This window comes from Nyctereutes procyonoides, unplaced genomic scaffold (genome assembly GCF_905146905.1).
Source record: "Nyctereutes procyonoides isolate TBG_1078 unplaced genomic scaffold, NYPRO_anot_genome, whole genome shotgun sequence".
Taxonomy (NCBI): Eukaryota; Metazoa; Chordata; class Mammalia; order Carnivora; family Canidae; genus Nyctereutes; species Nyctereutes procyonoides.
The window spans coordinates 44,633,920-44,656,873 of NW_026575020.1; the positions used below are offsets into that span (position 1 = coordinate 44,633,920).

At 37.5% G+C, this 22,954-nt stretch overlaps 1 protein-coding gene across 1 annotated transcript in view; it reads left to right on the forward strand.

Moving 5' to 3' along the window:
• The first annotated feature begins 10,614 nt into the window (after nt 1-10,614).
• The window catches only part of EFCAB13 (EF-hand calcium binding domain 13), a 75,371-nt gene continuing 63,031 nt past the window's right edge, over nt 10,615-22,954 (forward strand). Inside the window, 6 exon segments of the mRNA XM_055311552.1 lie at nt 10,615-10,764; nt 16,643-16,687; nt 16,689-16,757; nt 18,897-19,024; nt 19,795-19,877; nt 21,874-22,017. Coding sequence (XP_055167527.1) covers nt 10,615-10,764; nt 16,643-16,687; nt 16,689-16,757; nt 18,897-19,024; nt 19,795-19,877; nt 21,874-22,017 — 619 coding nt within the window.

The following is a 22,954-nucleotide window of genomic DNA, read 5'->3' on the forward strand; positions in this document are numbered from 1 at the left end:
AGGGAGTGCAGGATGGAGGGCGAAATCCAGGTGCGGTGGCGGTGGGGGGAGGGGGGAGGAAAGCCCGCAGGGAACAGCCCCTCCACTCGCGCCATTCGCGTCTGGGCCGCCGAGCCCGGCTGGGGGAGGTCACAGGCCCTTGTGAGGTGGGGTAGAGCGGCGGGGCCGCAGCGCAGTCCAGTCGGCGCGGAGGCGGCGGCGAGTTGAGCCGCTCCCCGCGGCCCCGGAGCCCCTGCGCCCCTGCGAGGCGGCTGGAGGGCCAGCCAGGGTCCCGCACGCCTCCAGCTCCCGGAGCTCGATGGGCGGAGCGTCAGCCTCAGTCAGGTGACCTGGGGGCGGGGCCTCGCCGCGCGGGAACTCGGGAAGGCGGCAGAGCCGGGGCGCCGTGCTGCGCGAGGGGCTGTGGGGCTTGAGGCGACGACCTACCTATCCGGGAGGTTTAGGGCACCCGGCCGTGAGGCGCGAGGCGGGGACACCCCCGGGAGCCCAGGAGGTCCACGGTGTGAGCCTCAGGGGACAGAGGTGGGGAGGCAAAGACTTGCTGAGAGAGAAGAGGAGGCTGAGGGAAGAGTGCAGCACGGTGCGAGAGAGCACGTGGAACCGTCACGGAGATGGAGGAAGGTTCCAGAAGGGGCAGTGAGGTGATTGGGCCCAACAGTAAAGGGGCGGAGGGGTGACGGGGTTGGGTCGGACAGTGCCTCGGGAATGGCGTTGGGTCTAGAAGGGTGGAGGGCATCCCTGCGCCTTCAGCATCCGCTTAAACCTGTGTTAGAGCAGTTGTCGTCTGGTGGGTAGTTTCCCTTGTTTACATGTCCGCTGACTTTCTCCCGGAGAAGTCGAAACAAGCAGGGCCTCTTGGAATGCTGCACAGCACAGGTCCTTGCGTGAAGTGGAAGTTCACTCAGTATTTGTTAAAGGTGGTAATTAGGGGTGATGCAGGTGCTTTCACAGCCGTTTGCAGTCAGCGCAGCAAGGGAAGGGTGAGTGAGTGAGGGGGGTGGGGTTGTGAGGGAAGCCGGATGGAAGACTGGGAAGAGCAGAAAGTACTGTGGTGGAGGGATGTCACCCTTCCCCCCTGGGAAGGAAGCAGCTGGGTATGTGGAGGTGGTGGTAACTCCCCAAGTGAGAATCTGCAGGGGTGAAAGCACAAGATCAACCACAGCGCACTAAAAACAAAATAAAGCTAGATTCTCCGTTTTTCTGCCTAGTGGTGCCTCTTGGTTTACTAAGAAGCCATGAATTTAGTGAAAGCTATCCCTGGAATTGGGAGTCAGGGACCAGAATTTTGCTATTTCGTGTATGCTGTGTGGGCAAATCACAATCTTTCTCTGTGTAAGTTTCCTTATATATAATTAAAGGATTAGACCAGAAAGATTTCTAAAATCATTCTAGTTCTGTTACGGCTCCTGTGATTTCTTGTAACAATAGACAAGGAATCTCCCCAACTTTATTTATTTTAAAATTTATATATTTAAGTTCCAATATAGTTAACATATAGTGTTAGTTACAGGTGTACAATATAGTGATTCAACAGTTCTATACATTACTCAGTGCTCATTACTATAATCCCCATCTTACGTCACCATTTGCCCCAGCCATCCTCCCCCTGGTAACCATTATTTTGTTCTCTATAGTTAAGAGTCTCTTTTTTGTTACATCTCTCTCTCTCTCTTTTTTTTTTTTTTTTTTTTTTTGCTGTGGTTCTTTGCTTTCTTTCTTTAATTCCACAGATGTGTGACATCATGTGGTATTTGTCTTTCTCTGAGTGACTTATTTACTTAGCATTATACTCTAGATCTGTCCATTTTGCAAATGCCAAGATTTCATTCTTTTTTTTATTTTTTTAAATTTTTTTAAATTTTTATTTATTTTATGATAGTCACACACACACACAGAGAGAGAGAGAGAGAGAAAGAGAGAAAGAGAGAAAGAGGCAGAGACATAGGCAGAGGGAGAAGCAGGCACCATGCACCGGGAGCCCGACGTGGGATTCGATCCGGGGTCTCCAGAATCGCACCCTGGGCCAAAGGCAGGCGCCAAACCGCTGCACCACCCAGGGATCCCTCATTCTTTTTTTTTAATGACTGAGTAATATTCAATTGTATATGCATATACCTTTTTATCCATTTACCTATTGATGGACACTTGGGCCACTTCCATAATTTGCTATTGTAAATAATGCTACATAGGGGTGCATGTATCTTTTTCAATTAGTGTTTTTGTGTTCTTTGGCTAAATATCCAGTAGTGCAATACTGGATCATAGGGTACTTCTACTTTTAACTTTTTAAGGAATCTGCATACTGTAGCTGCACCATATATGTCCACACCAACAGTGCACAAGGATTCCTTTTTGTCCATATCCTTGCCAACACTTGTTTCTTGTGTTTTGAATTTAGCCATTCTGACAGATGTAAGCTATCTCATTGTGATTTTGATTTGCATTTCCCTTATGATTAGTGATGTTGAGCATCTTTTCATGTGTCTTTTGGCCATCTGTATGTCTTCCTCCCCTATATATATCTTATAATATGTCTATTAAGTTATAAAATATATACTTAAATTATAAAATACCGAAAATTTTATACTCTGCCAAGGATTGGAAAACCCTCCAGTAATAATGATAGCTTTATCTATATAAAGACTGAATCAGTTTGATACTTTAAAAAATACTTGTGATGTGTCAGAGGGTTTTGAATTTCTTTACTTCTTTTTGATAGTTTTTGATAAATCAGAGAGTGACGACCAAGATGTAAGGGAAAATGAGAAAGGACAGTGTGTATTTGGGAGTGTGTGTGTGGGGGGCAGAACACAAGTATAGATGGTGGTGGATGTCTTCTCTCTCACTCTCCTAGTACCACTGGGACAAGAGCAGGGAGGAGATGACTCCTTGATTCTCATATGTGCTTCCAGACTTTTTTTCATCCCATTTGCAAAATGCTCAGTTTTGCATCTCACATTATCGGATTATCCTACCCACTATCATTCCCTATTACTTCAGTCAAATTTCAGCCCCTGGCTTTCTGCTGCTCTAACTCTACCTCTGTTGTAATGCTTGTGACTTTAGCATTCATACAGATGATCCTTCCTGTGCTCTGTTCACTCAGTTCCTGTCCTCCTACAATCATTTAATCTGTCCTCAGTCACTTGTTCCCTATTTCTTATTCTCAATCTTGTATTACCAATAATTCCAACTCTGTTATCTTAATACAGTAGTCCTTTACCTCTTATTCTCGTTAGCACCCCCTTATTTCAATTTCCATGGTTTCACTTACCTGTGGTCAACTATGGTTCAGGAGATGATCTTCCTGACCTATATCAGAAGGTCAGTAGTAGCATAACGCTATGTTACAGTGCTCACATCATTCACCTCACTTCATCTCATCACATAGGCCTTTAATCATCTCACATTATCACAAGAAGGATAAGTACAGTACAATAAGATATTTTAGAGAGATAGACCACATTCACATAACTTTTTTACAATATATTGTAATCTATTTTATTATTACTTATTGTCAATCTCTTACTGTGCCTAATTTATAAACTAAACTTTATCATAGGGATGTGTGTAGAGGTAAAACAATATATACTGGATTTGCCACTCTGTAGTTTCAGGCTTCCACTGGTGGGGGGGGGGGTCTCAGGGTGGATCCCCCAAGGATAGGGGAGGGGAGAGTACTGTATGTTCCACTCTCCCTCCATCACAGTCCTATCTTCAGGCTCACTCTGGGCTCTAATCCTTGGATCCCACCAGGATCTTCAGTCTATCTTTTTGGGTTTTTATTTTGAATGTCATTCACCCTCTCTTGTACTTATTTCCCACCCACCTACTCAGTTTGTTTCATGGTCAATAATTAAAACCACTCCTTTGGGGGTGCCTGGGTGGCTCAGTCGGTTAAGCATTGGCTTTTGGCTCAGGTCATGATCTCAGGGTCCTGGGATCGAGCCCTGAGTCAGGCTCTTTGCTCAGTGGGGAGTCTGCTTCTCCCTCTGCTTGTGCTCTCTTTCTCCCAAATAAATAAAATCTTTTAAAAAAAATTCACTCCTTTGTATTCCCCGGTTCCCTTTCACATTTTCCGTTCATTTTACTTTCTTGGCTAAATTGTAATCCTAGATTAAATCTAGATCTCTGCTTCAGTGCCAGAATTTCTGAATTGAACATAGCTAGAGAAAAAAAACCACAACTATACTTATTGGTTTTACTTTAAATTCATGATCACTTCCTCAAGGGACCCTGATGCTGCTCAGCAACTATATCAGGTACCCATGGGCTATTAGTTTTTCCATTTTCCTAGAGGACTGTTTTGTAACAATATCTCTGTCCTCAAACCTCCAGTATCTCTTCTCATATCCTTATTCTTAGTTGATTATGTTGCTTCCTTTTCTACTAAGAAAACTAAAGCACTCAGGGATGCCTTGCTGGCTCAGTTGATATAACATGTGACTCTTGATTGCAGGGTCTTGAGTACAAACCCCATGTTGGGTGTAGAGCCTACTTAAAATAAAAAAAATTTAAAAAATATATATGTATTAGAAAACTAATCAGAGGATTTCCACAAGCCTCCACAACCACATCTACTCTTTATGTAATTAAGAAATTAGTATGCTACCCGAATGGCTTCTCTTAGGATTATTGGTGTCCTCCATGTTGGAAAGCCTAATCAGTCATTTAGTACTCATTTTACTTGACCTAATGGCAGCACTTGTCTCAGTCGATTACTCATTCTTCTTTTTTTTTTTAATAAAGATTTTATTCATTTATTCATGAGACACACACACACACACACACACAGAGGGAGAGAGAGAGAGGCAGAGACACAGCCAGAAGGAGAAGCAGGCTCCATGCAGGGAGCCTGATGCAGGACTCGATCCCAGGACTCCAGGATCAGGCCTTGGGCTGAAGGCGGCGCTAAACCGCTGAGCCACCCGGGCTGCCCTCATTCTTCTTTTGAAGTACTTTTTCTCACTTGGGTTTTAGGAATCTAGACTCACCTGATTTTCCTCCTTTTACAACTAGAGTGATTGTTTCAGAAAGGACTTTACATCATGTTATCTCTAAGCTCAAAACACTCCAGTGGGTTCCCATCTCAGCACACAAGCTAGGGGCCCTCTATATCTGCCTGCCTCCCTTGACTCCTCTGCTCCCCTTGTCTCCTTTCCCTTTGCCTTCTTTGGTTTAGCTTTTTGGGCCTTCCCACTCTTGCTTGAACAATGAAGCTCCTTCTTACTTCTGAGCCTTTGTACTTGGTTTTCTCTGGCTGACATGCTTTCTCCTAAGATATTCATTGGCTTTCCACTTTAATTCCTTTAGGTCTGTACTCAAAAGTCTCTCTCTCAGTAGAATCTTCCTTGGCTCCCCTATCTATTCCCTGCATCTTTTTCCCAACACCATACTTCATATTCTTCTCCCCTACTTTACATTTTTTTTAGTATTTATTACAGAAAACATACTACATGTTTTACCTAATTATCTAGGTCTACATCTTTCTTCTGAGATGGATTCATTTTATTTTTGATGTGTTTTGAATTCCAAGAATGTTGGACATACCCCATTCAACAGTAATTAGTATAACATTTCAGAAATAAATGATTTTAAAGTACTATCTCTAATAGAATATTCATATTTGCAGTTAAACTTGACGGTATGAAAATGACACTGATAATTATAACTAACAATATGCTATAACTAGCAATGTAATAAATAGCACATCCAATGTGACTCAGATATGAGTACAAAAACATTGTGAAAATGTGGGGAATTTCTAAAATTGGTTGGTGTGTGATGTGGAAGTCTGGTTTAAAACAGGCTTTTTTTTTGCAGTAGTATTTTTTTTTTTTTGACAGGCAGTATTATAGGGTGCTGAAGACCATGAGCGCTTGAGTTAGGCTGCCGAAGTTCAAATTCTGAGTCCACTATTTGTTGGCTATGTAATCTTGTGGAACTTGATCTAAATCTTTATTTTCCTCATCTGTAAAATAAAGGTAATGATAATTCTTTAAAAGATGTTTGTGAGGAATAAATGAAATAATTTATGTCAAAGTGTTTATCATAACGTCTGGTACACGGTAAGCATTTAATAACATCAATGATTGCTGCCATGTTAGTAGTTCTGCTTCTCTGGGTTTATTTGAATAAATAAATATAACTGGATTTTTCTGCTTTTTATGTCATTTGAGTTTGGATTTCTCTACTTCTTATACTACAAAAGGTAGGGTTAAGGGACTAGATGATCTCCTGTGAATTACAATCTACTAACTGCTTTTTTTACCCCTATCTTTCACACACATATCTGGGTTGGGGAATACCTATTTGGTTTATGCTGTGTTACAAGGATAACCTTAGGTAGGTAAATACAAGTAAGTCTCTTAAACAGGCATATGATTTTTTTCTTTTTTCTTTTTTTTGGACAGGAAATCCTTTTGTGCTATTGCTCATTCATACTTGTTCATCAAGGCTTTTGAGTCCCAAAGGGCAAAATTTACCTCTAAACTGAAAAATGGAAGCTAAGGTACTTTTATTCTGATATAAGGTACTTTTTATTCAGATATTTCCTCAAAGCAGTTTCTAAAGACTCCTTCCTCTTCTTTTTTTGAAAAAATTAGTTTACACTAAGAATTAGTTTACATTAGCTCATATCCATAATCAGTAAGCAGATTCATAGAGCAATATAGTTACAAGATCTTGCTTAACAACTAAGGTGACTTTTGAGGTCTTTTCATGGGTATATACTGAAATATCTCATCCCAGCAACCTGTGTAGTATCAAGAGATCTGTGGTATATGATGAAATTTATTTTGGGGGGGATACGAACTGGGATAATTTTTCAGGAGAATAAAGGATTTAAACCTACATGAGAGATTGTAGATTTCATAGTTGATGATGTGGAAATCTAGCTAGAAAGTAATATGGAAGATTCAGGGAATGTTCTTATCCATTGGCTAGTATTGTGTCAAACAAAAACAAACCTGGACTTAGTAAGGAGAGACTTTATTAAAAAAGATTATTGCGAGGGAGGAAATGGACTATTTATTGAAATAGCAGGACAGGGGGCTATTGTAATAGGGAGAAGGCTGTGACCAGAAGATCTGCAAGCATCTCAAGGGCTAGGCAGAAGGGCTATCTATCTATCTATCTATCTATTTATTTTATACAGAAATCAACAATGGCATGAGCAGATAAATAGATCAGAGAGTGTTTTAGGGTCCTGGAAGAAGGAGAGAAGCTTAACCAAAGCTTGGTGAATAAGCATTTTGTTATGATTAATCAGTGAGGTTAAAACAGTTTGGCTAATCATTCATGAAACAAAGAAAGGGAATTTTGATCTTGTTATAAGTAAACAAGGAGGGCATCTGTGAGTTTTATCTAAAGTATATGGGGGGTGGTTCTTTGCAGCAAGCCCTGTTCCAGAACACAAAAGGGTGAGGGGATTCCTTTAATCTTTACTGTTTTCTGGAAGCACGGGGCTCAGGTAAAACTCAATATTGTCAACTGAGAGTTCTAACCCTTCAAATTTATGCTTTTAATGGATTTGGTGCCACCAGGTAAGATGTATCTATAGTATAATCCAAAAAAACCACACCAATTTCAAGGCTTTTTGCTAAGTGCTTTGATGTGTGATATATATATTAACCTGTTCCATATTCTTATACTTAATACTTTGTTGATTGTGCCCTCATAAACTGATGTTGAAGGTGAATTCTTAAAAATTAAAATAAATTAATGATATTAATATAGCATACCACTTAATGCTATATTAATATAGCATACCACTTATTAAAGTGGTAATATAGCATACCACTTTAGCTATATAGTTTATACTTCATACATCTCTAACCATGGAGTTTCAGAGATTGTTTCCTGTTCTGGATCATTAAAGTGTCCGCTGTTTAACTGCTTCTGTTCATCTGGTATTTGATAACAGGTTTTTGTGCCTCTCTATCTTTTTAGATCTTCCTCTTATCTTCCTAGTTTCTATTTTGAGTCATTTTTCTCAATGCCTCTAAGAAATTTTTCATCATTCCTAATAAATATCTCATTAAGGCAGCAAATCAGATCGCTTTTTTGAAGCAAGTTGTTAAAGATGTGCCTCTGTTGTAAGACAAATGTATGCAGACCCTAAAAGTCCTTAAATTAGTTCCCTTAATTTCCATTGTATGCAGATATAGAGGTTCTCTAAACTCCCTTAGTGATCTGCTTTATAAATTGCCTGTGTAATTTGTTCAGGGATTAAAAATTAATATACCTTTGATCAACTAGATGCATTCCAGTTGCTTTAAGCAAACAGCCAAATTTCGAAAGAATATATTTCTAACTTCATTCCTCTTTTTCTAAACATGTTCATTGCTCCTAGGCTTTAGTTCCTTTTTGTTGTGTGTGTGTGTGTGTGTGTGTGTGTGTCTATTTAGAAGTAATATAGCTGCTGCTTTTTTTCTTTCAAAGAGAGACTTTATATTTTAGAGCAGTTTTAGAGTCACAGCAAAATTACATTCCCTGCCCCTATACCTGTGTAGCCTCCTTCACTATCAACACCCTGCACCACAGTGGTACATATGTTACTATCAATGAACCTACACTGGCATATCACTGTAACCCAAAGTCCATAGTTTACATTGGGATTGACTCAGTATTGTACATACTATGAATTTGGACAAATGCATAGTGACATGTTGCCCTTATTATATAGAATAGTTGCACTGCCCTGCATATCTTCTGTGCTCTGCTTATTCATCTCACCCCTCTCCCCTGCCCAATCACCACAGTCAACCACTGATCTTTTTAGTCTCCGTGGTTTTGCCTTTTCAGAATGTCATATAGTTGGAATCATATGACAGCTTTTGCAAAAGGGCTTCTTTCACTTAGTAATGCATTTAAGACTCCTCCACGTCTTTTCATGTCTCAATACCTCATGTCTTTTAAAAAATATTTTATTTATTCATGAGGGAGAGAGAGAGAGAGAGAGAGAGAGAGAGAGAGAGAGAGAGAGAGGCAGGCAGAGATAATAGGCAGAGGGAGAAGCAGGCTCCCCTGGGGACCCCAGTGAGAGAGAGAGAGAGAGAGAGAGAGAGAGAGAGAGAGAGAGGCAGAGATATAGGCAAAGGGAGAAGCAGGCTCCCCTGGGGACCCCAGTGTGGGACTCAACCCCAGGACCCCCGGATCATGACCTGAGTCGAAGGCAGATGCTCAACCCCTATCCACCCAGGCATCCCTCAATAGCTCATTTCTTTTTAGTGCCAAGTAGTGTTCCATTTTCTGGATATACCACACTTCATTTATCCATTCATCTACCGAAGGACATTTTCTTCCAAGCTTTGGCAATTATTAATAAAGCTGCTGTTAACATCAATGTGCAGGTTTTTGTGTGCATATAGGTTTTCAACTCCTTTAGGTAAATACCAATAAGTGCAATTGTTGCAACATATGGTAAGAGTATGTTTAGTTTTGTGAGAGACTACCAAACTGTCTAAGTGGCCATGCCATTTTGCACTTCCACCAGCAATGGATGAGAGTTCCTCTTGCTCCACATCCTTGCCAGCATTTGGTTTTGTCAGTATTTTGGATTTGGGCTATTCTAATAGATGTGTAGCGGTATCTTGATGTTTTAATTTGCAATTTCCTAATGACCTGATGTTGAGCATCTTCTCATGTGCTTCTTTGCTGTCTGTACATCTTCTTTGGAAAGGTGTCTATTAAGATATTTTGCCCAATGAGGGGGGCACTTGGCGGGATGAGCACTGGGTGTTATATGTTGGCAAATTGAACTCCAATAAAAAAAAGATCTTTTGCCTATTTTTCTTTTTTTGAGAGAGAACATGCACAAGTGGGGGAGGGGCAGAGGGAGACAGAGAGAGAATCTCAAGCTGGCTCCATGCTGGGCACAGAGCCCTTTGTGGGGCTCAACCTCACAACCCCAAGGTCATGACCTGAGCTGAAACCAAGAGTCGGGCACTTAACTGATTGAACCACCCAGGCACCTTGATCTTTTGCCGTTTTTTAAAAAAGATTTTATTTATTCCTGAGAGATGCAGAGAGAGACATAGGTAGAGGGAGAATCAGACTCCTCGCAGGGAGCCTGATGTGGGACTCGATCCCGGGACCTGGGATCACGCCCACTGAGCCCACCCAGGTGTCCCTCTTTTGCCCATTTTTAAGTTGGGTTGTGTTTTTTCTTATTATTAAGAATTGTATATTTTTGAATATACAAAAAAATTCAGCCCCTTATCAGATATGACTTTTGTAAATATTTACTCTCTGTCTGTGGCTCATCCTCTCATCCTCTTGAGAGTGTCTTTTACAGAACAGTTTTTAATGAAATAAGCTTAAGATGCCTTAAGAACCAGATTCAACAGCTGTTAGATACATTCATGAATATTGGGCATTTTATAGTTGCATAATGCACTGAAGATAGTTGGTGGTGTTTAGAATATGTACCTAATCTGTACCAATGCACTAATAATTAAATCCTTCGATAAAATTCTGTTTGGTAGCATCATTTTAGAGAAAATGCTGATCAACAATGAATGATTTGACCTAGAATGTCAAAATTTAATTTATATGTGCAAAGAGAACATAGTTGACTCTGCCTCTTGGTTGCTCCACAGGCAGAAAAACAATATGAATTTATCAGATCATGGCTGTAATTCTTTTGTAACCAACTTGACATCAAGACATATGGACAACAAGAAAGACATCAAGTTTTCTAAAACAACACAGAAGATAATTTCACATGAAAATAGGGGTTTGAGACTAGAATCCAAAAAAATACAAACTTTGAACTTACTTAGTTGAATTATACTTCCGCAAGTTTGAGAAAACAAAAAATGTAGCTCATAAGTTCTCATAATGTACTAAATATAGACATCATGCTTTTTTGTGGCCATTTCTTCGGAGTGTAGTTTTGATTTCTAGATAGCCATTCTTTTCATTTTTTTCTCACTTCTCTCACAACCAAATAGAAGCCTATAAACCATCATAGACGTCCAGTTATAGGAGGGCAATTATCCATATGTCAGTAAGCTTGTCTTTTTTTGACAAAATAATAAATTTAAGTGTACAATGTGATTACAAATATATGTTTACATAGTGAAATGATTACCATCTTTTACTCATTTCACATATTTATCTTATTTACTTTTGGTGAGAACACTGAAGTTTTACTCTCTTAGTAAATTTCAATTTTACAATACAGTATTATCAACTATAGTCATCATGTTCCATATTAGACTCACAGACCTTATTATTTATCTTTTAACTGAAGGTCTGTACCCTTTTATTAGCCTCTCCCTATTCTTATTTCCCCTGCCTGCAGCCCCTGGAAATCACCATTCTATTCTCTGTTTCTATGAATTTGGCTTTCTTTAGATTCCACATATAAGTGAGATCATCCAGTATTTGCCTTTGTCTATTTGACTTATTTTATTTCACATAGTGCTCTCACGGTACATCCATGTTGTCAAAAATGGCAGGATTTCATTCTTTCTTGTGACTAAATAGTATTCCTGTGTGTGTGTGTGTGTGTGTGTGTGAGAGAGAGAGAGAGAGAGAGAGAGAGAGAGAGAAAGAGAGAGATTGAGATCACATCCTTAACCATTTATCTGTTGATAGACATTTAGATTGTTTCCATATCTTGGCTATTATAATGCTGCAGTGAACACAGAAGTGAAGATATTTCTTTGAGATCCTGTTTTCATTGCCTTTGAATATATATACCCAGAAGTGGAATTGCTGGATCATATGGTAGTTACATTTTAATTTTTTTTAAACTTTTTTTTTAAATTTTTATTTGTTTATGATAGTCACACACACAGAGAGAGAGGCAGAGACACAGGCAGAGCGAGAAGCAGGCTCCATGCACTGGGAGCCCGACGTGGGATTCGATCCCGGGTCTCCAGGATCGCGCCCCGGGCCAAAGGCAGGCGCCAAACCCCTGCGCCACCCAGGGATCCCACATTTTAATTTTTTGAGGAAACTCCAAAGTTTTCCATAGTTGCCACACCAATTTATGTTCCCACCAGCAGTGCACAAGAAACATTCTTGCCAATACTCATTTCTTCTTGAAAATAGCCATTCTAACAGCTGTGAGGTGATATCTCATTGTGGTTTTGATTTGCATTTCCTTGATGATGAGGGATGTTGAGCACCTTTTTCATGTATCTGTTGGCCATTTGTATATCTTTTTTGGAAAAGTGTCTATTCAAGTCCTTTTTAAATTGGATTATGTTTTTTTTAATAAAGATTTTATTTATTCATGAGAGACACAGAGACAGAGGCAGAGACATAGGCAGAAGGAGAAACAGGCACCCTGCAAGGAGCCTGATGTGGGACTCGATCCCAGGACTCTTGGATCACACCCTGAGCCAAAAAGCAGACTCTCAACCATGGAGCCAGTGCCCCAGTTGGATGATTTGTTTATTTCCTATTAAGTTGCAGGAGTTCCTTGTATATTTTGACTATCAAATTGTCAGATATTTGGTTTTGCAAATATTTTCTCCCATCCCGTAGTTTGTGTTTTCATTTTGCTGATGGTTTCCTTTGCTGTGCAGAAACTTTTCAGTTTGATGTAGTCCCACTTGTTCATTTTTGCTTTTGTTGACTTTGCTTTTGGTATCAAATCTGAAAAGTTACTGTCAACACCAATGTCAAAGAGCTTATTGCTTATGTTCTAGAAGTGTTACTCTTTTTCTCAAGATTGCTTTGGCTCTTTGAGGTCTTCTGTGGTTCTATACAAAGTTTAGGAATATTTTTTCTATTTCTGTGAAAAATGCCACTGGAATTTGGATAGGAATTGCATTGTATCCATAGATCACTTTGGATAGTATGGTATTTTAACAATATTAATTCTTCTAATCCACAAATAAAGAATGTCTGGCCATTTATCTTCAGTTTTTTTTTTTTAATTTCTATTTATTTATGAGAGAGAGAGAGAGGGGCAGAGACATAGGCAGAGGGAGAAGCAGGCTCCATGCACCGGGAGCCCGACGTGGGATTCGATCCCGGGTCTCCAGGATCGCGCCCTGGGCCAAAGGCAGGCGCCAAACCGCTGCGCCACCCAGGGATCCCCCCAAATTTACATATTTTTATATTGTGTATCCATTGACAGATTATTGTGGCTATGGTTATTTTTAATACCTTGGCCTTTTAACCTTTATATGAGAGTTACATGTCTTTTACCTACCACCATTACAATGTTAGAATATTCTGAAGTATATATTTACATCTACCAGTAAGATTTGTTTTCATGTTACTAATTAGTATTCTTTCATTTTGCTTGAAGAACTCCCTTTAACACTTCTTATAAGGCCAATCTAATGTGATGAACTCCTTTCACCTTTTTTTTTGTCTGTAAAACTCTTTGTCCTTCCATTCTGAAGGACAGCTTTACAGGATAGGGTATTTTGGTTGGCAGTTCCCCCCCCCCCCCCCCCCCCCCGCCAGCACTGTGAATTTATCATACCACTTTCTTCTGGCCTGCAGGTTTCTGCTGACAAATCTGCTGATAGTGTCATGGGGGTACTCACTATTCCTTTGTGTTAGATGATGAAAGGCAAGATAGTTATTTCTAGAACACCACAATAAAACTTATCACTCAGAGAAGAATGGGAGGTGGTAGAAGTGTTCCTTTATTTTCTTTTATTAGCATTGTATATAATAGGTTAACACCTGAGGGCACAATGCCCTAGAGGAATAGGATACAGAATAAATGTTTTTACTTATTCATTATAGTAAGTCATCCAAATTCTATAAAATATTTGAAGCAACTCATAACTAAAATACACTTATACTTTAGGAAAATGAGAAAAGATTTTAAAAATCATGTAGTGTTGTGGAAGTCATAATTATTTCAGAAATATGAAGATCCTTTCAATGGAGATATATGGAGAGAGGATGGGGGATGTAAAGTAGCAGTAGACCGTAGATTATGACTCATCTGTGTGTTATGAAATCAACTTAGGAGGTCACTACGGGTATTTTGTTTAAAAAGAAATTAGAATAATGTTGAAAACCTTAGTCTTTTTTTCACATAATAAGTATTGTGAAATTATTTCAGTTCTTTGTCTCTTTGTATATGTGTACTACATCTTGTAGAAATGTATTTTGTATTCTGGGTCATAATCAAAATAGTTAAAGTCATTACCTTTGTGAGTGGAAAACTACAGAGGAGATGAATCATAGGGCAAATTCATGGGGGTGGGATAGTGGCGAAGGGCAATGTAAGGTCATTCTCAGGGTAGGAATTCAGGGGATTGAATATAAAGGGATAGAGAGTCAAAAGGGCAAGCTACCTGTAAAGGAAGGGGAGTGGTGTGTATGATAAAAATTACCTTTATATCACAATTTTGTTTAGAGCCAAGTTTATCTAAAGCTGTTATATATTCAATCCATTCATTGTCCTATGTATGACCTAAATAGCCCTTGGATAGCAAGGCTGCTAAAGAGTTTTTAGTTTTGCTTTTTGGTCCTTTGTAAGGAATAATAAATTATTTCTTGTAAAAGACTGAGTTATAGACCAATTGATGTGGGTTCTGGGTAGGAATGAGACTGTGGTTGTTTGCATAGTAATTCTCAAATTTGCACATTAAGACTCTACCCCATCACTTTTTTTTTTTTAAACCCATCCACCTATCCACCTCCTTTCTGGTAGCCATCAGTTTGTTCTCTGTAGTTAGGAGTCTGTTTCTAGGTTTTGTTCTTTTTTCCCCACTATAATTTTTTGTTTCACATATGAGTGTGAAATCATATGGTATTTGCCTTTTCTGACTGGTTTCACTGGCATAATACTCTATAACCACATTCGTGTTGTTGCAAATGGCAAGATTTCATTATTTTTTATGGCTGAGTAATATTCTATTGCATATATATATATATATATATATTTATATATTTGTAACACATCTCCTTTACCCATTCATCAGTCAGTGGACATCTGGGCTCTTTCCATAATTTGGCTATTGTAGATAATGCCACTATAAACACCTGGCTATTTTTAAAAAATTACAAGTATCAGCCCGTTCCCCAAAATAACTAAGTCATACATTTGGGAATGGGACACAGGTGTTAGTATTTTCAAAGCTCCCAGGTGACTCCAAAGGGCAGACAAGTTTGAGTCTTGCCTAGCTCAGAATTATTCCTAGTCTACAGAGTCCCAGAAGCACAAAGTAATTTTAAGGTTGTCCTTGAGTTTTAGGTCTACCTTTGATTACTTGAAGCAAAGTGTTCAATTTCTAAGGGATTTTCTCTTTCAAATTTAATTCAGGCTTATTGTACTCATTTCATTGTTGTATAGTTTAATGGGATGTTTGCATGACATAAGTTCTTGACAGTCCAATAAGAAGAAGGAAAAGAAGCAGAAACAAGAAAAAAAATCAAGTAATAAGGAAGCAGGATAATTACCGAAAAGCATTCCAGCTTCTAGTGCCCAGATTTTAGTCTGAATGATCATTTCTTATTAAAGGGAACCATTTCTTTGGAAAAATAACTGATTGCAGGTCTGGGAAAGGAAATGTACAGATGAGCTTGGAGCATCTGGTGCTACAGAAATAAGGAAACTAACAAAGACTCCTACCAGGGATGCATCAACAGGACTCAAGAGCCTACTTGAAGAGGCTCCCATCATACATGAAATAATTAGGACATCAATAAGGATAATAATTACAAGGAAGTAAGATGAATTTAATGTGTGTAAATCCAGGTGTAAAAAATGATATAAAATTATTTTGTCAAGTGAGCCAAATCATTGTTATGAAAAGTGGTAAATAAAGGGAAAGAATAAAGTAATTATCCTGCCTTTCTGTATGAACTATACCACTGGGTAATCAAATAGTACCCAAGAGGAAGTTTCTCTTTATAGAAATATTCTAGTAATGAGTGAAGAAGGAATGATAGATTTATATATAAAGAGTTTATAGTCCCTGATGATTTGCTGAGTCTAGTTATTATGTATAAGTATAGCAGGTAATAACACAATTAGAGAACTACTTATGCATAACATGCCTCCCAATGGAAAGTACTAACCTCAATATAGTGGTTTTGCCAAAAAACAAAAAAACGTTAATCCAATCAAGTCTTTACAATTCTACAACCATGGTGATATAATTAGCAAAATCCAGAGTGGAAAATATCTAAGACAAATCACCTGGGGATGATGATGATGATGATTATTATAAAAGACGTGGAAGGAGAACCTATAGATAAAAGATAATCTAAAAGACACATCAACAAACTGTAATGGGGACCCTACTGATTCCTGATGCAAAGTGTTAAAAAATTTTGACATTTATGAAACATTGGAAATTTGAACACTGATAATATTAAGAAATTATTGTTAATTTTCTGAGAGTCATAATCATGTTTTAAATGTTTTTAAAAAGAAAAAACATCTTGTAGAAATTCATGTTTAAATCTTTACACATGAAATAATCCGATCTTGGAATTTGCTTCAAAGTAATAAGAAATGGGAGTAAGGATAGGGATATGGATGAAATAGGATTGCCCATTATTGAAGCTGGGTGATGGGTACATGGGAAAACCATCACATTACTCTGTTTACTTTTGTTTATGTTTGAAAATTTCTACAAATAAAAGATTTAAACAAGTAAGAAAAAAAGCAATTCAGGTATTATTTCAATTTTCTGTGCAATTTAGGTATGAAACGTCAATATTCCTCTGTGGTGAAGAAAAATCCTCTGATTTTTTCAGGAGAAAAAGAGGTCAGGAGAAAGAAAAGTTTACAAGTACAATTGCATACTAAAAGAACTGAGGTAAATAATGATCTGGAAATATATATTTTACTTTTTAATGTTGTTTTTAGCTTTCAAACATTCCATCACAATTTAGTTCAAGTATTGAAATGTCACAATCTTTTATTTCTTTTTAAAAATTTTATTTAAATTCAATTAATTATCATATAGTACTATTAGTTTCAGAGGTGGAGTTCAGTGCGTGATTCATCAGTCTTAACACCCAGTGCTCATTACATCGAGTGCCCTCCTTAATGCCCATCACCCAGTTACCCCATCCCTTCACCCTTCTCCCCTCCAGCAGCCCTCAGTTTGTTTCCTATGATTTAGAGTTTCCCCCTTCTTTCTCTATTACACCTTTATTTGTATTACTGTGCCCTCTGTTAATACTTCTCCTGTTGTAACAATGGCTCTAGGGGTTCCTTGGCTGTGGCAACATAACTTCATTCTTGGCCACCATCTTGCTCCGTTTATGGTCTTCTCCCCTGTGTTTGTATCTCAGGTCTCCTTCTACTTCTATAAGCTGTCATTGAGATCTCATCTTGAGATCCTTGACTTTGTTCCATCTGCAAAGATCTTTTATCCAAATAAAGTCGTATTTACAGGTTCTGAGGATTAGGATATGGGCATATCTTTTGTGGGGCTGCCATTCAACCTACTGTATTCAATATATGATGTATTTAGATACACTCTCTATTTTGTGTGGGCAATTTCTCCCAACTGTTTTCTAGATTTTCTTTTTCCGGCTGAATCTAATCTGCAGTTTAATCTATCGAGTTTTAATTTTAGTGCTTACTTACAGAAATTTTATTTGGTTCTTCTCATAATATCCCTCCTTTTGTGTTCTTTGCTCACGTTCCATAGTTGTTTCTAGATATCCGATAAACCTAATATAAAATCCTTGAGGGATCCAAATCTTCTGTTTATTGCTTTGTCTGATTCTCACTCATTAAGTTATATCTAAATCTGTGGGAATCTCATGATGAGTCTAGATTTAGAGTATCCTTTTACAAGAGAACTTGAATTCGCTTCTGCCCTGCACTTCAGAGGTGTTACAAACATGGGACCACTTTTTTTTAAAAAGATTTTATTTATTCATGAGAGACACACAGAGAGAGGCAGAGAGATAGGCAGAGGGAGAAGCAGGCTGGAAGCAGGGAGCCTGTTGTGGGACTTGATCCCAAGACTTGGGATCACGCCCTCAGCCAAAGGCAGACATTCAACCACTGATCCACCCAGGCATCCCAAACATGGGATCACTTTAAATGAATTTTTTGGTTTCTCTTTTCCTATCCCATATATTTAGTGTAGATTTGAATTCTATGCTCATATGTGGCTAGAGCTATAGTTAAAACTAATCAAGAGAAGTATTCTTTCTTCTCCTTTTTTTTTCCAGCCTAGAGCTGAGACAAAGATAAATTTTACTTTGCATACTTCTTTTGGGAGATAAATTGTTTTGATTTGTTGTTGTATTTTTTTCCCCAGGCTACTTTTGGTGGTAACATTGCCTTTTTAAACTTTTGCTCTATGTGAGATCTCAGGACCAATTCTTACTGATCTTCTATGGTCTTTTTGTAGGGTCTTCTTTCTACATCCTACATGGTCTTTAAAAGATAAGGCTCTAGATTCCATGTAAAATTGAAGATACCTAATATTACAGTTCTCATTTTCTAAAGTGATGCTTTCTGTCTATCTACTTGCCACTTTTGAATCATGTTTATACATACATGTTAAGTGGATCATTTTCTCAATCATAAGAATAAAGCATAGCTACCTGTGTTATTTGAATAACATTTTTGGTTCTTTACATTATTTTGCTATATAGCCAAAGCCTATATATTATAGCCTAGAATCTGGTGGTCTTGTCTTCACTATACCATAGATTTTCCCTGCTTTGTAAAATCCATTATTATAAATTGACACAATATTAATTAGAAGATGATTTAGTTGCATACTTAGAAAAATGTGGCTTTGCAAAAAAATTATTTAGTTTCTTTCAAATTTTAGTATATATAAACTAATTTCATTACAAAAAGCAATTTTGTATCAGTAAGGAACCTAGATATGATATGATGAGCCTATCTTTTGAGAGGTTTATTGTCCAATAATGCTGGTTTATTAATGTGATCTCAGCTACCACATTCTTGTATTTGGCTCTAGTTTGCTTCTTCCTCAGTGAAGATGTCAAAGAAGATGACTAGGAAAGAAAACTGTTTATTCAAGTTGCCGAATCAGTACAGCATTCACAAGACTTTATCACCCCTTTGTACATCTTCCTCAGTTATTGGGTATTTAAATAATTGTATTTTTTCCCTAATTGTTGCATTCAGATTTGAGGTTTTTCTTTTTGGAATCATCTATCCTTTCCACATAAAGTGTGCAAAATAGTTTGTGCAAACTAAAAGTATGCTCTTAGGAAGGTGGTGTAGAGCTGAGCCCAGTGTATACGGAAATGAAAGACTTAGAATTGAGTCCTAATTAACCTCATATGCTATCTTAGGCTCTTGTACAATTCACTTTATATCCCTGGGCCTGTCTCCACATCTGTACAAGAATCTTATACTAGATGGACTCTTGAGATTTCTTTTAACCCTAACCCTAAATCTATGATTTCAGTTATTTATATGTTATAGGATTAGATAAATCATCTTTTCAAAATGTTTTTACTGGCAGATTGTGGAATCTGGGATATTTGTTATTCAAAGATATTCTTGTTTTTCCTTATTATAATAACTTTCTGAAAATTTGCTGTGACTTGAATTAAGAGTAGTAAAAATTGGACCACAACCAAAGGATGGTGGGTCATGGGCACGACTTACTGACTAGGGTAAATTCTGCTCCCTAGAACACCTAAAAGAAGCAAGGTGGGAATTCTGGGATGAAGAATGTGTGATTCACTATCACTTGGACAGTTCTTTAAGAAAGGTTTTTACGGAGTAAGAGACTGGAGAATCTCAAGCCATTACTAGGTTTGCTAATACTTTAATGGAAAAATGGCATTGTGTATGGTTTTGATTTGTCTTTGTGCTGCTTTCTAATGTGGCTATTTCTTTGACAGGAAAAGGGAAATGATTTCTAGCCTCTACAAGACATTATATAATGAAGTACCTCAAGGACACTTATACTCACAAGAACTAAGTGGTAATAATAGGTTCTAGGATTTCTTGAATAAGTTTCCTGATTGTGTGCTTTTTTAGGAATTGTTTCAGTGGTTAGTGTCTCTTTACTCCTAATGGCATATGATATCAACTAATATTACATGATATGACAAATGCTATAGCCTGTGAGCAAGCATAAGTAAACTAAGTATTCATGAATATCTTCTGTTGTATTGATGAGATAGGCAAAATATAACATATGTGCTTATTCTAGTTCAATTTTTTTGGAAAAGTGTCTGATATTATATCTAATGAATACATTAGTAAGCACTGGAGTCACTCATTTTACTGGGATTTAGTTCTTGGTATCTTAATATTAAGAATCATAGTACTCTTCACTTCTTGACACTGAGCTCTCCCATATCTTGGGCTTCTCCTCTATATTTAAGGGAATCATTTGGCATAGTTTTCCTCGTATCTTAACTCTGGTCATCATATTAGGCATTTTTAAAAAGTAATCTGTAGGGGAGCTTGTGTGGCTCAGTAGGTTAAGTGTCTGCTTTTGGTTCAGGCCATGATGGCATCAAGCCCCGCAATGAGCCCTGCATCGGGCTCCCTGCTCCACAGGGAACCTGCTTCTCCCTCTTCCTCTCCCTGCCACTCCTCCTGCTTGTTCTCTCTCTCAAATAAATAAATAAATAAATAAATATTTTAAAAAATAAAAATAATCTCTATGCCCAACATGGGGCTCAAAATCATAACCCCAAGATCAGTAGTTGCATGCTCTACTAACGAGCTAGCCAGATGCCCTATATTAGGTATCTTTTATACCCCAGTTTTTTGGGATATAATTAAGATGTAGCACTATATAAGTTTAAGATGTGCAGCATAATGACTTGACTTGCATATACTATGAAGTGATTTCCACAATAAGCTTAGTTAATATCCATCATTTCATGTAAATACAGGAAAAAAAGGAAAACATTTTTCCTTGTGAGGAGAACTCTTAGGATTGTATACAATATCTATGGCCTTCTGTATTGTCTCATTGGTGAAGATGCCCTTCTTGAGACTAATACCTTCACTCTCAGTTTTCTTTCCTTCAGTTTTCTTCTACTTCTTCAGGGACTATGTCAATTTAAAAGATATATTTATTTTAGAGGGGGGAGCAGTGTGAACAGGAGGAGGGAGGAGTAAAGAGAGAAGAGAGAGGCAGAGAGAGAATCTCAAGCAGACACCCTGCTGAGTGTGGAGCCAATGAGGGGCTTGATCTCACAATCCTGAGATCATTACTTGAGCCAAAACCAAGAGTTTGACTCTTAACTTACTGGGCCACCCAGGGGCCCCAGGCCTATGTCAGTTTTATACTCCGTTTTTCAAAGAAGCTTCTTGAAAGAGTTGTTTTCCTTAATTATTTATTTACTTTCCATCTCACTGAAACCTTATTTCCATTTCCAATATTCTATTAAAACTCCTATTATTAAAGTCATTATTATCAATATTTTAGTCTTTCTCTGGATTTACTACTGTCATCTAGCACCTTTGTTTTTGAAAACTAAGTGTAGTATCCACTGGACTAAATTCAGTTCAGACATTTTTTGAGGATCTATCCTGAATTAGACATTGACACTAAAGAACAAAATATCTTGCCCTCTAGAAATTGACAGTTTAGTGAGGGATATTAACATGCAAACAGTCACAATATACCAAGAGCTTTGACTGAGATACATACCAAGTGATAGGTGAGCACAGAAGGATTCAACATTCCCAGGGAAAGTTATGGAAGCCTTTACCATGTGAATTTTGCATGATTTTTTTCACGGTTCGAGAGTTCTTTAGGAAACTTAAAGACTTGGAGGCCATTCACTTTAGACATACCTACATAAGTCATGAGATTGATTTTAAAGCAGAGAATTAGAATAGAAAGATTTACTCCTCTTTCTTCTTTTAGTGATTATTGTTTTTCCTTGAGAGAGGGTGTAGGGGAAATAAGATAATTATTATTTGCATTAACTAACTGCTTAGGTGTGTGTGTTTAGCACTTGAGAAGGCCCGTAAAATTTTCAGTAAAATTCAGAGTGGTAAGATTTATGTGAATGATCTACCAACAATCCATCACACCTTCAAGATTTTTATAAGTGATTTGGAAATGCAAAAGGCACTAAAGACTATTGATATTGATGGTAAGTTTTATGTTTGCATTATTAGTTTAAGGTCTGAAAATATAGATGTAAGTTATATTTTGGTCAGGTTAATTACAAATCATAGGAAAGCTAAGCTTTATAATGCACTATAAAACTTTTTTTGTACATTTATGATAATGATAATAAAAAATTGGGCTCAGGTACCTAATAGGATTGTTAATTAATAGATTGGATTATGACATACTTTCATCAGCATTTGGCATTTTTAGACTTTTAATTTTTGCTAATTGTATGGTATAGGGATGACATAGGGAAAATTTCTTAAGGCAAAAATGTTAAGTATTAAAGAACAGATTAATATATTTAATTATATTAAAATTAAGACTTTAATTTATCAAAAGACACCTTAAAGTAAAAAGATAAGTTACTAACTTGAAAATATCTGCAATTCACAGAACTGGCTAAGGATTAGTTTATAGAATGTGTAAAGAACTCATACAAATCAGTAAAAGAATGGACTAGAAAAGTGGGTAAGACACATGGACAAGTGTTTCACATAGAAGACAATGTGTATAGCCAATAATCATGTAAAAATATATTCTGTCATCATTAGTCAAGGAAATGCAAATCAAAATCCTAATAACTTCAATTAAAAACATCTAGAAAAGGACTTATTCGTTTGTAGTCAGTGTTCAGTACTTTAATCAAAGAAGTAGATAATAGAGAACTAATTACATTTACAGACCATTCCAAGCTTGTTAGGAGGAGAGACAAGTTTAGAATAAAAATGGTAGAGATAAGTTGAAGGGGTGGTCAGAAATAAAATAAATTCAGTACACATAAATGCAAACTAGTACTTCAAGGTTGAAAGTATCAAGCTGCTCAAATATAAGATGTGGATTTATTATTATAAAAGATTTGTAGGTGGAAAATCCTAGGAGAGGATGTTACCACCAATAGAATGTTACTAAGCAAT